The sequence below is a fragment of the Ambystoma mexicanum genome, chromosome 9 (genome assembly GCF_040938575.1).
Source record: "Ambystoma mexicanum isolate Mex_15411 chromosome 9, UKY_AmexF1_1, whole genome shotgun sequence".
Lineage (NCBI taxonomy): Eukaryota > Metazoa > Chordata > Amphibia > Caudata > Ambystomatidae > Ambystoma > Ambystoma mexicanum.
The window spans coordinates 727,560,673-727,574,230 of record NC_090931.1 but is presented as its reverse complement, the minus strand read 5'-3'; the positions used below and the strand labels follow the sequence as shown (position 1 = coordinate 727,574,230).

General features: G+C 39.5%; 1 protein-coding gene across 11 annotated transcripts in view; it reads right to left on the bottom strand.

Moving 5' to 3' along the window:
* The window catches only part of GULP1 (GULP PTB domain containing engulfment adaptor 1), a 2,063,281-nt gene that overhangs the window by 594,088 nt on the left and 1,455,635 nt on the right, over positions 1–13,558 (bottom strand). For all 11 annotated transcript variants that reach the window (XM_069615617.1, XM_069615618.1, XM_069615616.1 and 8 more), the window contains one exon: positions 7,174–7,235. In XM_069615617.1, the coding sequence (XP_069471718.1) occupies positions 7,174–7,235 (62 nt within the window). The remainder of the gene's footprint in view (positions 1–7,173; positions 7,236–13,558) is intronic.

Below are 13,558 nucleotides of genomic sequence, written 5' to 3'. Positions count from 1 at the left end.
AGAGTGGTCTGGCTCCACCTCATTCAAAGGTCTTTGTTATGTATCCAACTGAAAGGTGGCAAATGTAAAAAGGAACTGTGAAATCAAAGTGTTCCTGCAATGGGTCAAGCTAAACCTTGTGCACATTCGAAAGCCTTCGATAGTTTATACAAACTGAAATTGGTCCGAGCCCAACTGAGAGAGACTAATTGTGTAAGAGGAAGGATCTGAGCCCGATTTAGGGGGATCCGGGGTGAACCTTGAGTCACCCGAGAAAGAATATTCTCTGAACAATGGAAAAGGGGATCTGAGCCCGGAAGAGGGGGATCCAAATGAACAATTGTGGTATAAAAAGGGATATGAGCACAGCTAAGAGGGATCCGTGAGTCACCAGAGTTGAGTACTTGTAAAAGGAAAGGAACTTTTCATTTGTTTGGTACACCAGGCCTTCTGAATCAAGAGACTTTGATAAGTAAAGAGACTTGGGCACAGAAGGCCCTGATGCTGGTAATGGAACTGTATCCATGTGCCGAATAAGAGGGCAGAAAGTGTGCTATGCTTGAGTGAATCGCCTTGTCATGGGGAAGAGAGCCAACGGCCTGACCATCCTGATATATCGTTTTTGTGAAAACTTCTTTCTTTTTTATAAACACTACTCCACACTATTTGTATTCAGAGGTAAGGATTGGCAAAAGTTTTTTTAAATTTTTTTTTAGTATAGGCCCTTTTATTTTGACGAGACTCTGCTAGGACTGCATTATTATTATGGGATGCTCATAGCTTGCTCCCATCTGTAGATTTAGGATTAGATGGGCATTTATCACATCCTTGTTGAAGTTCAAAAAACACCTTTGTACTGTGGTCACTTGTGTCAGTCTTACTGTTGATACCATGCCTTCCTTACACGGGTCACTAGCCATATCATTTGGCCATGGCCAGTAGCCGTGCCCTACGGCCGTGCCAAGTGTCCATTTTAGAACACTACCTAAACACTAGCCATGGCCTTCGGCCAAGCCCACTAATTTTGAAATGACTACTGTGTCACTTTAAAACACAATTGTGTCTCTGGCCATGGCCTTTGGCCATGGGGAGTGATGTGTCACCCCCGATGTCACTGTAGTTATAAAACTCTCTATTTTTTGTTGTTACTTTTTTTCATTAGCTGTGGTTACTATTTTAATGAACTATAGATATCCTTGGTTATTTGCAGTCTTATAGCCATGGAAATCGAAAAAAAACGATTACCCCATCTTGTGTGCCTGCTCCTCCCATTCCCTTGATAGCCTCCTCACTTTGCATGCCCTCGTCATTTCCCCCACAGCATTTGTTGTTTCTGTGATGCAGTTTGCTCTGAAATGTCAAGTATTTGCAGCTATTCTGTCCGATAGGCAAAGTTACAGAAAAGCTTTGCATGGCAAACTCAGTCCGTAGCCCCTCTCCAATTCCCAAACTTCACATTGCGTCATATTGCCTCTGCCCCGTACCTCTACCCTGCAGGCATTTCACTGTTTTTCTACCTCCATTTGGCATTTTTCTGCTTTTGAGTTTGTGGCTATTTGCTTGTGCAGCCTGGGCTCTCTTGTGTTATGAAAAAAAAAAAAAAGATGGCAGCTGTCTCATTTATAAACACCCGGTTTCTTAGCAATTTACCCAAGATATAGCTATCTATTTTGGAGAAGGGAAAGCCCCACTTTTCCATCAAATATTATAAAAACTACTGGATCGAATAACCCCAAACCACAATAGGGCCACAAGTCAAAGCTTTATGCACACGTTGTTTTGCACCTGTTCCAAATCAGTTCAGCAGTTTGGGCTGTGTGGTCTGGCAAAAATTTACCTTTTCTTGTCTATGGGAAAATTAAAGGGGGCTATTCCGCAATTTGTTTTTTTTCTTCTTCTTAATAACTTGTTTATTTTTTGACAAATCATTCCCAGAATTTTAAGTCTGGTGGTGGGGGGTGGTGGGCGTACCGATTTGTCTTCACAACTTCAACCAAATCCGTGCATGAGCCAAAAGTTATTAGCAATAACTTTTTTCAGGTTTCACATGGGAGTCCGACTGACCTTAACTATAGGTCAGCGACCGCCGTGTCCTTCAATATATATATTCCAATTGCAAGGCACAAAAAGGCACCACTGACCGCACCCCGAGAGCACCCCAAATACGATGTTTTGTCCACAAAAGGTCAGCCAATTCAAAACAATCCAGACAGAGCCACTTATTTAAGAATCTTTATTGCATTATCAGGCAGAAATTAAAAGAAGCAGTGGTATAACGTGTTTCGCAGCCTCCTGATTGCATGATCACACACAAAGTGTGATGCAAAAATTGAAAAAAGAGACTCATTATATCATAGAACATCTCGTTCTAGCTAAGCTCTTAGTCCTTTCTCTTTCATACTCTTGGTCTGTTTTCCATACTACAGATCTGACATTCCGTGAAATCGGCCATCTGGAAATGGATCGACACAATGCAAATTACAATGCTAGTGATGGCAAGAAATAGAATACTGGTCATAATTGAAGGCAAAGTGCCATACACATATTGGCATATAACAATTGTATTTGAACTTGTACATATTCAATATTTCCCTTCTTGCAACCTTTTGAATTGAAATAAAGTGCTAGTGCTTTGGAATGTATTCCAGAATTAAAAAAAGCATGGCTTGCAATGGAAGGCACTGTTCAGTAACCACATTAGCAAATGACAATTGTGCTATCATATTGAAATATTCAACTTCATATCATGTGCACATTGTAATAAAGTGCTAGTGCATTAAGGTGCTTTTTCAACCATAATGTTAAATACAGATATACACATTTAATAAGCACTATCACAACATTGTGGGCCAGTCTTCTCTGGGACTAGATATCCTTGCAGTCAACACAAAAAATGATGTCAGCCTGTAGTAAGTAGGGCTGCAAGGGGCGCCTATTCAGTTAATGGCTCCAAAACATGATCACAAAATATTTCAGAAAATAACATATACTATTAAAACACAATGCATGTCGAAAAATTAACACCCTACACGTTTGGTAAGGTGCAAGTGCAATAAAGTACACAATATGCCAATTCAGAACAACACCTATGGTAAAAACATTGATCAACAGCAATAGATAATAAGATAAGGTGCCAATGTATCTGAGACATGCCCTGTGCTATTATTAACAGTACCCATACAGACAATAATGAAATAAATATCCGATAGACAAATTCATCAACTGGCACAAAAAATCATGTATACCCAACTATGGCTCAACAGTTCACAACCTATAAATTAAGTAAAGCTCAAAACAGCTCAATTCAATACGTGTTGTGTTGATCAGCAGTTTCCCATATCAAGCATAGAGAAAGGAGAGAGGTTCATATAGGGAGTGCAAAAAGTGCAGAAAACACATAATGTATAATCAAATCATAAACCAACAATTTGATGCATTAAAAGACACAGCACTGTATCCAGAAAGACCGACAATAAAATACATCACAAATTAGATTAATTTCTCGCTCTAAGAACATTAATGTATTGATGATAATATGCTATAATTCTTAACAGCCAGCACACAGGAGAAAATCATACAGGAGGTTGTTTGTATTTTTAGGTTCCCAAGAAAGTGTAAAGTTCCTTGTCTGCATTATGGTCCGCATGATTTTTTGTTTCAAAGTTCAGTATGCATTTGGTTTCCAACTTGTGTAGTTGGAGCTCACAATCACCTGCCCTGGGTGTATTCTGTGTATGCCAAAGAAATGGAAGCCACGTAACTGGCCACCGTGCATGTCCTGAAAATGTTTGGCCATAGGATATTACGGTTCAGCATTCTTGATGGCTCGTATAAGTTGCAGGATGCGCAATATTCATTTTCCAATTGTGCTGCCGATAAACCACTTGCTGCACTGACAAAGCAAAACAAAAACACCAAATTCCGAGTTGCATGTGGTACTGGAATGAAACTGAACTGGGTCACCAAGAATAGGATGTATGCAACTCAAACGGTTTTGGCCATATTGGCATGCGTTGCATCTAGACCATTCCGGTCCAAGTCTGTCGGTATACATATAACTGGACACCAAAGAGCCCTTCAATGGGGCAGATTTTCAATGAAAGTGAAGGTAACTATTTCACCCAGAGTGGATGCTAATTTGTTGTCAGGCCTTAAAATGTGCGAGTGGCAATGCAGAATCTGCTGTATAGCTTTCAAGTAGGCGCTTTAGGTATAGGTCAAATGTACCTAATTCTAAAATCCTGACTCATGTATGGCCATGCAAGAGGTCAACAGAGTCTCAATTTGCATTGCAAGCTTTTAAATATGCAAGTTCAATAACGTTCTTAGGATATTGTTGATGTTTGAAGCTTATTGCCGTAACCTTGCTTTCCTGATCAAACAAATCTGAAGTGCAGCAATTTAGTTTAATTCTAATGAATTCTCTTTAAGGAATGCTCCATTTAAGGCTCATCGGATGATTACTTGTGGCATGTAAAGGAGTATTTAAACTCTTAGATATCCTATGCAACTCTGTGATTAGGTTTCCTTTATCGAGTTTGACTGTTACATCCAGAAAAACAATTGAGTTGCGGCTGTGTGTTTCAGTGAATCTCAGGTGTAACTGGTTAGCATTGACCACATCCACAAATTGTTTCCATTCCAACTTGTTTCCATGCCAAATGATAAATAAATCATCAAAGAAACATAGCCAGAGGATGATCTTGTCATTAGGCCAGATGAGAAACTTCTCCACCATCCCATTGTTAGATTTGGGTTATGCGGGGCAAACATTACAGTGACTTGTAGTTGTTTATAATAGATGTTGTTAAACAAAAACATGGTATTGGAAAGGCATAGATCAATCATCCCAACAAGCATTTCAAATAATTGAGAGACGGGTTACTCACAAAGTGTTGGCAGGCTTCTTACCCAATGTCATGTTGGATAGAAGTATAGAGAGATACTAAATCTAACATGGCAAATACGTTATCAGCTTCCCAAGAAATACCATTAATTTGACATAGAAATAAAGGTTTTGTTTCGCTCATATACGAGGGTGGACACAAAAAGCAAATGGACTTTGTCCACATATTTCGACATGTTCTCCAAAAGTGCACCACACAATGTAACAACTGACCTCCTTGGAGATTGTTTCGAGTTTTTGTGAGGAAGTATATCATCTGTAAGACAGGATTCCTGGGGTGCAAATACTTGCATTCTTTGTTATCCAGAATACCCAATTGTTTCCACCTGGAGAGGAACACAGTAAGCTTAAGGTCCATATCTGCAGAGGGATCTGATGCTAATATTTGATAACAGGTCCAATCTATGTGCTGTTGATTAGCTTCTGATAAGTAATCGATTTTACTCCTGATTGCAATATGTGTACCCTTATCAGATGGTTTTATAATGGAATCTGATGTATCTTGAAGTTCCTTCAAAATGTGCTTTTCCTTTTTGGACCAATTTTCCTTTCTATTGCTTGTTTTCAGTGTTCTTATTCTCTTTAAATCATTGATAAGTAGATCTTGAAAGATCTCAATGTGGCCCCTGGCTAGTACATGGGATTGAATCTGGATTTACATTTCAATGTACTTTTCTTGGGCCAACTTACATCTATTTTGGAGTCCTCCCAATTAATGGAATGAGCAGTATCACCAATGTGTGAATCTGTCTCCAGATGTATTAAGTCCACCAAGATTTGCATGTCCTTAATGGCTAGATGTGCTTGTCTACTCAATGGTGTTACTCAATGCTGTTTAGAGGGGGGGGATCTCCTGTGCAAAGCAAACGTTGTCAGCTTTTGCATACTGTATGAAAAAATAGATAGATCACACAAGGATTAGTGAAAATAGAATTAACAGGTGTTAGTAGGTGATGCATTGTATTACCCAATGGTGAAGTAACTAATACAATTGTGTGTGTGAAAACAATAGCTATAAAATCTACTACTGTTTTGACTTCTTAGCTCTCTATGCCGCGTTCTCACCATCAGAGGGAGCCAGGATTAGCACATTAGAAGAAAGGACTATGCAATACAGCAGGCAAGCATATTTAACATGAATTTAATAGCACATATTGGCTGATGTCACTACATCAGCCTCCAGACTATTCCTTCAGAAAAAGCATTACACTGAGAAACTTCACTTTCAATCACTATTATGTAATATTCATTCATTGAGCAACAATAATTTGGGAAATGATCCATATGTTCCCCTTAGAAAAAAACATCACTCACAGAACCTTAATACCCCATTAAAGCCCCAATGTGCTGCATAATGTTAAATCATACCCACCCTTCACTGTCCAGTTATTTTAATCAATTTACTAATGATCTATACATCATCTAAGAATAGTCACAAACAAATAAGAAAAGTAAATATGGTAAACATATGTACTGTTATCTATATTAATTAAACCACTGTAACATAGCTACAAAGTTATATTTGCACCATTAAATAAAAACAATCCATATATGTTATGTTTCTTCTCACATTTACTATGGTCCAACCATCACGTGGAGAGAGAACAATTCACCCATCATATGCACCTTGCCATTTCTGAACAGGGTGTATCTGTGTAGGTTGGCTTATTCCCTTAGATGGTACATCAGGTTAATGGATATAAACAAGAATTTCTCTAACAGCAGCATAGCTCATTAACAGCAACAAGCCCAAGTCAAAAAGGGCCATCAAATACTGTAGTTCTTGGACCTCAAACATTGTGCTCCATTATTCAGATTCTTAAATGATCTATACATTTGCTTTTCTAATGCTTTCAATGCTGGAGAGTTGTTGACCCTTGGATATTTACATTTGTGGCGTATAGCATACATTTGTCACAGGTGCATCTCTAAAAGCATAGAGGGAAATTACCCACACAGTGCAAAACATATTTTTATCAGTGTTTACAAATTAAAATTAGGCCAATACTCAATAAATACTGAAAAAAATATCAGGATATTTACACTTTCAAATATACACAACATCAAGAAACCACACCAAAAGCAAATTTGAATGAGTGAAGAAAATGGCGCTATCGTCAGATAACAAGTACAGGAGAGGGCATCGGTTTATTTACTTGTCAAAGATGTCTAGAATATGAAATGTACTTCTATGGTGGATCATTTCCCTACTAATTAAAGAAAATCTAATTTTCTTTGAAACAGAGTATTTCATAGAACAACAGCACTAGCAAAACAGGATTACTTACCTTAACATTGTAGGGAATGTGGTGCTTAGACAGAACCTCAGGAGTATGCATCCAGGATTTATCTGAAATTAAAATGTACATGTTTAACATGATCCACACGTATGGAGCCTGATCTAGTGAACATTTTTCTATAATGATGTAGTCATATGCATTTCTTTTTAAGAGAATTCTGTTTTAATTAGTAAACTACATTATACATAAGAATAGTCCAATAACAATTCATTTAGTACAGGTGCTATTTACAAGTTTCAAAAAATATTGCAACACACACATATGACAAAGTAAAACTTTGTATTAAATGCTGTTGTTATACACCAAATTAACAACACACACCAATGACAAAAGAAGCTACAGAAGTGAAATGAGTCACAGACTAGCTGGATTACACTCCTACGGGACCACCTCCATGCACTGCCGCACCCAATCCAATCACTGCAATACTGTCAGAAAGGTGTTTCCTATCCTAGTAAGTAGTAGGCTGTGTTCCTCCACCTCATTTTCCTCAACCAGTACTGTAACCACACAGCCTACTTCTGTGGGACACAAAATACCACCAGCTACCTCACAAGCAATAAAAGAGGCTGTTCATCCATATCTTTCAAAGGCAACAGTCTTCTGTATATACTGCAACACACCACTCTGCAGGGGGGAGCAATTTCAAAGTGCTTTTGAAGATGTAATCAAGGAGCATGAAAAAACACTGCCCCCTACTTTAAATGTAACTCACGCACAATCTTCCCCTGTCCACTTGCCCCTCCATATTAGTGTTTGGTGCCTCTTCCCTCATTTCCATCCCCACCTTCTTTCTAACCACTCCTGTGATAAAATACAAAAATCAAAACACAACAAAAAAGGTTCCTTTAGGAACCACCTTTCACATAAAAAAATAAGAAAAAACAATCTTATAGACTCCATCCACTTTACATTTTTCAGTAAAGTACATAGACTCAATAACATTTTCCAACATTTCGATTAGCATTTTGTGCTATGCTAATGGCAATAATGTGGCAATCATCACCCCTTCCAGGGACTGGAATGAGGCATAATGGCCCATCAGCCCAAGTTATCGGCCCAAGAGAAGAGAGTGTGTATAACAAGGGCTCCGGGCAGTTATCCCCTGTTCCAACCCCTGCAATGAGAGGTGAAGGCCATTAGCAACCAGGGTTTCAAAGCAGTAACCTGGGGTGCTATAAAAAAAGGATTTTCCTTCCTACACCGGTACGCACGCAGTGTCAGACTGTAGGAAGGAAAACCATGGACAGCATGGAAATGGAAGTTGGGGCTCCGTACAGAGCCCTTCTTCTCTTTCCATGGTGGCCTGTAGAAGACAGAGAGAACCCTATGACCATATTACCACAAGCACATTTTTTTCCCTTTCAAACCTATCCCAATTTTGAAAAACTTTACTACATAGCCGGTTCCTGGTGGACATGGCTACTTTATCCCCATTGGTCGCCCCTCGTGATCATGGTCAGTGGCCAGATTGTCCGGGTCATAACCTTATGCCATGACCCGGTCAATCTGGCCACAGTCCATGGCCACAGGCTATACCTCAATCATGAAAGGTATGTCACTATTTATTGTATCTACATTATGACACTTGTCAAAAAATAAAACACAGACACATTGGCACAACCATGCTTTCAAGTTCTTGCCAATGCTCCTTACACAAGTTTGATGGAAATCTGCCCAGGTCTTATTTTTTCAAAAGTCTTAAAATGTACGTACATACAATAGTCATATAACTTAGCCACCACTTGACAGAATCCATTCAGATTTTGCGCAAACGTTCAAGGTTGGGTCTCTAATCTTTCTGAAAACCTTTGTCCACATTCGTCAAACGGTAACCAAGTTATAAGCCATCTAAAGATATTGAGAGCCCTCTCTAATTTAGCCCTCTCTTAACAAAAAGCCACCAACCTTTGCAAAAAATATGTATGAATGGATCTAAAATAATTTTCCAAACGTGTGTGCACATTTGTCAAATAGCACCACATTTATAACACTTTACAATATTTTAGACCCCCCTCTAGATTTGCCCCCTCTTGACAAAATCCTGCCAAACCTTGGAGAAATATGTATATCTAGATCTAGAATCTGTCTGCAAACGTGTGTGCAGATTCAACAAATGGCACCACATGTATAAGCCTTTACATTATTTTGGAAACCCCCCTAATTTTGTTCCCTCTTGACAAAATAGTAACACAATTTTCAAACCCATTCATAATCAGATTTAGAATGAAATTCCAGAATTCCACGCACTTTCATTGAATGGCACCAAAGTTATAAGCCGTCCAAAAACTGCTTTTCACCAACCCTGTAATGCACAAATAAGCATAGATGCCCCGAACATCTAAGATGTTCGCGAACATCATGGCACTGATTGCGGACATCGGGGTATCGGAAAAAGTTTGTTTTCGGACATTTAAAGGCCATATGCCATCCCATCCTGATCCCCCCACACCTCCCCAGAAATTGTTTAATTTGTTTGACAAGTGCAATGTTATTTTTTTAATATGTTTTTACCGCGATGTTTGCGGACTCCAGCGGATGTCCGCGAATCAAACATGGCAGGCGCTTTATCAAAAATCTGACATACCTCATATTTGTATTGACCAATCAGCGGGCGTGTGCAATGTCTGTGTACATCACACTGCCCTCTAGACCAATGGGAAACCCGTCCGCGGACCAAACAGAGAAGTGAGTCAGCAGACCGAACCCAGATATCACATTTATTTTACCTACTTTTTGCTTGTTTTAAAAAAAACTACTGGACGGATTTAAACCACATTTACAAAAGCACGCTTTCGGGACCAAGCCACCACACCTGCCGCAAATTTGGAGAAAATACTTGTGGCGGTTTGGGGTGTAGACCAGAGCACAATTTTGTTCTCCATTGCGTGTATGGTATCTCCCTTATAACATTGCACCCCCTTAACAAAATCTCACCAAACTTTGCAGGATTGATCTAACGGGGCCATATACTTCTTTCCCATGGATTTGTGAGGATTTGGTAAGGGGGGCTAAGTTATAAACCACACGAAAAGGAGTTTTTCCTATGGGTTGACCAATTTAACCATAGTACAGGGCTGCTGCCGCAGGCGCTGTAGTATATATATATAAATATATATTATAGGGCGGCGACAGCCACCTTATAGTTAAGGTGAGTCAGACTCCCAAAAGGAGCCACTCAAAATTCGATCGTTAATTACTTTTGATTTGAGTAACGGATTAGACCGAATTTTCATAAGTCATTAAAGACACACAGGCCACTCAGAAAAAGTTCCGTAAAGATTTTTTAAAAAGTAAATAAGTTATTAAGAAGACAAAAACATGTTTTTTTAAAAAGTGCGGCCTACTTTCTGTTCACTTCATGATAGACAAACAAGGTCAATTCCTGCCAAGGAGCACAGCTCAAACCACTGCACGGTTTTGGAGCAGGTCAGAAACAACTTGGGCACGAAGCGTTGACTCAGTGATCCATGCGTGGTTTGGGGTTATTGGGGTTATATGCAGTAGTTATTTAAATATTTGACGGAGAAGGGGGTGCCCCCTTCTCAAAAATAGGTTGCTATATTTAAGGGATTTACCCAAAGCCGTTTTTTTAGAAATAAAACCATCACCATCTTGTTTTTCTCTCGATGTGAGAGATATTTGAGGATATAGCCGAGGATATGGGAAAATTAAATGCAGGAAAAAAGCTATTTGCGGATCAAAAAGGTTGGAGGGGGTCTAGTCACTGAGTTTGCAACACAATGTCTACTGTAGCCTTGGCTATAGCCTCGGCTATAGCCTCGAATAGCTGACATCTCAAAGCAAACTGTCACAGAAACAGCATGTGTTTTGATTGAAAGGGAGAGAGCAGGGCAGGTGAGGAGGCCATCTAGGGAGTGGGGGAGATGGCACAGATGAGGAGGGCACTTTGTGATGGCCTGGGGGGCAGGAAAGCATGTTTTTCTTCTCGTTATTTCCCATATTCACAGTTATAAACAATACTATAAAGGACTACGGATAGCTGTGGGCATTTGCGGTTCAGTACCGACGGGTCCATTTTTTTTTTTTTTAGAAGGTATTTTTACAGCTATAGTGATGTTGGGGGAGAAAAATCACTGGCCATGGCAAAAACCCAGGGCCAGTGATATGATTGCAATCCAGATCTCCCATCCATGCAGTAACTGGGACAGACCCTGCTTAGCTTCAAAGCGCCCTTTCCTTGCTTTGAAGCTAAGCAGGGTCAGTCCCGCTTTGAAGCTAAGCAGAGTCAGTCCTGTTTACTGCATGGATGGGCGACCGATGGGCATCCAAATGTTCTTTTTTATTTTAAACGTGCTACTGTCAGTCCTTGAAGGTTTTTCACTCTGAGACCATGTATTGCCTTTTGACGAATTGCATTCTGGTATTTGTAGTCTAACAGTCAATAATAAAAAAAACAAAATATGTTTACAGCAACAGTGGGTTTCCTACCCCAGCAGTAACTGAGACAAACCCTGCTTAACTTCGAAGCAAAAAATGTGTCAGCCCCTTAAGGACATGGTACCTAATAAATGATCCGACGTTACAAGACTACTTAGAGAAATGTGGCTTAAGGGGGATGGAACCTTCCTCACTTTAAAACAAAGCAGGGTTGGTTGATGTTACTGTATGGATGGGAGACAAACCACAGTCCCAAATGCTGTGTGTTTTCTTAAATAATAAAACATGGCATCCACGTTATTTTTTAAACAATACCTTGAAAGATTTGCACTCAGAGAAACATTTTTTGACTTTTGCTAAATTGCATTCTGGTAGTTGTAGTCTCACAGTCAAGATGGGGAGAATAATGCCACAATTGTACGCTTTTTAACTAATGTAGTTCTATAAGGATTTATATATGTCAGTTACACTATGGTATATGCACTTTTCAAGTTATCTTTATAAAGAAGAGTATTGTTGAAAGCCAGACAGAGTTGAGGAGGGGAATTTAGGAGAGGGCAAGTAAGTCATGAGTATGTGCCCACTAGGTAGCAAGAGAGTTTGCAATCCTGGACACTGGTGGAGTTATTTCCCCCTGATTGTGGCTGCTTTTCAGTGTGCCAGTAAATAACACATCTGGGATGACAGCGTAACTTTTTTTCAGAGGGTTGGCAAGCTTGCTCAAGTATTTGGATACTGTGGAATGTTTCAACCCACTAGTTCGGGCCCTGCAACATTCCTGCGCATTGCTTGCATCAGGAACATCAGAATGTCCGCCGGAAAGCATGTTGCTCGCTAAAAATCATCCAGAAATGCGCAGTAAAAATCTGCAAAATAGGCCGCCATCCACTTTTGCCTATGTCAGTGGTAACACAGGAGAGCACTGCCAAAACCCATCACTTGGCTACCCACAAAGAAAGGCTGATTGCAAAAGAAACACAGAGCTATGTGAAAATCCGTTTTCTCTTGGTTGTCAAATTTGCAAAAATCATGGCTCACAAACCACCCAAAAGATCCAACCTACTGTTGGGTGTTGAACATCATTCTACTTCAAGAATCCACATAAATATATTGTCAGCAGAACTATATGTTATCTGAACAAAGTCCACTTTTGAAGATGGTTGCTGGAAAGAAATCTGTCAAAAATGGGTGCAATACCATTACTCACCTCTGTCAGATGCTGGCGATTTCTCAATGTGACAGGAGAAACTTGATTGAAGAAATGTTTGCTTATTTTAAATTTGTAACTGTAATTTTTCACAAGGAACTATGTCTTAATTGACCATAAGATAACCTGTATCAGCTAAAACTTCAAAGAGGCTTTCTTCCCCTGAGAACACCCCACCCTGTTCCTTCCCACCAAAAGGTGAGGATATCGCATTGGGATGCTAATGAGAAGGGGAGGAGACTTCCTCTGCTGTTCTGGGAAAGAGACAATGGAGTCCTTGAACTGAATGGAAATGCTAATTTGGGTGTGACTGACATCAACTGCCCTGACAAGAAGACAAGCCATGTGACTCTCTGACTCAGCCAAGCTTTGGAGGTGGGCCAGACTGAAAATGTGGATTTGAAATTGGACTAAATATATGTTTAAGGAAAAGACTTATAAAATATTGTACCAAACTGACAAAAATATGAAACTTAGAGATTATTAAAATGAAAAATGTGCTCACAGTTTAAAACTAATCTGGAATCTGTGAGACATTCAGAGACTGAACCATGAAATTGTTCATATTATAGCAATTCTGATTATGTTAGGAACATGAAAAATGACAGGAATATGCCCAGATGGTATGCGCATGTATGTATAAAAAATTGTACCGATCCGAAAATGTGTAACCAACCAAAAGCGCGAAAAACTGTAGTTTATGAACCAGAACTCGTAGGAAGATAAGATTTTGATAGAAATGCACCTTAGGCAATCTGTGATGTG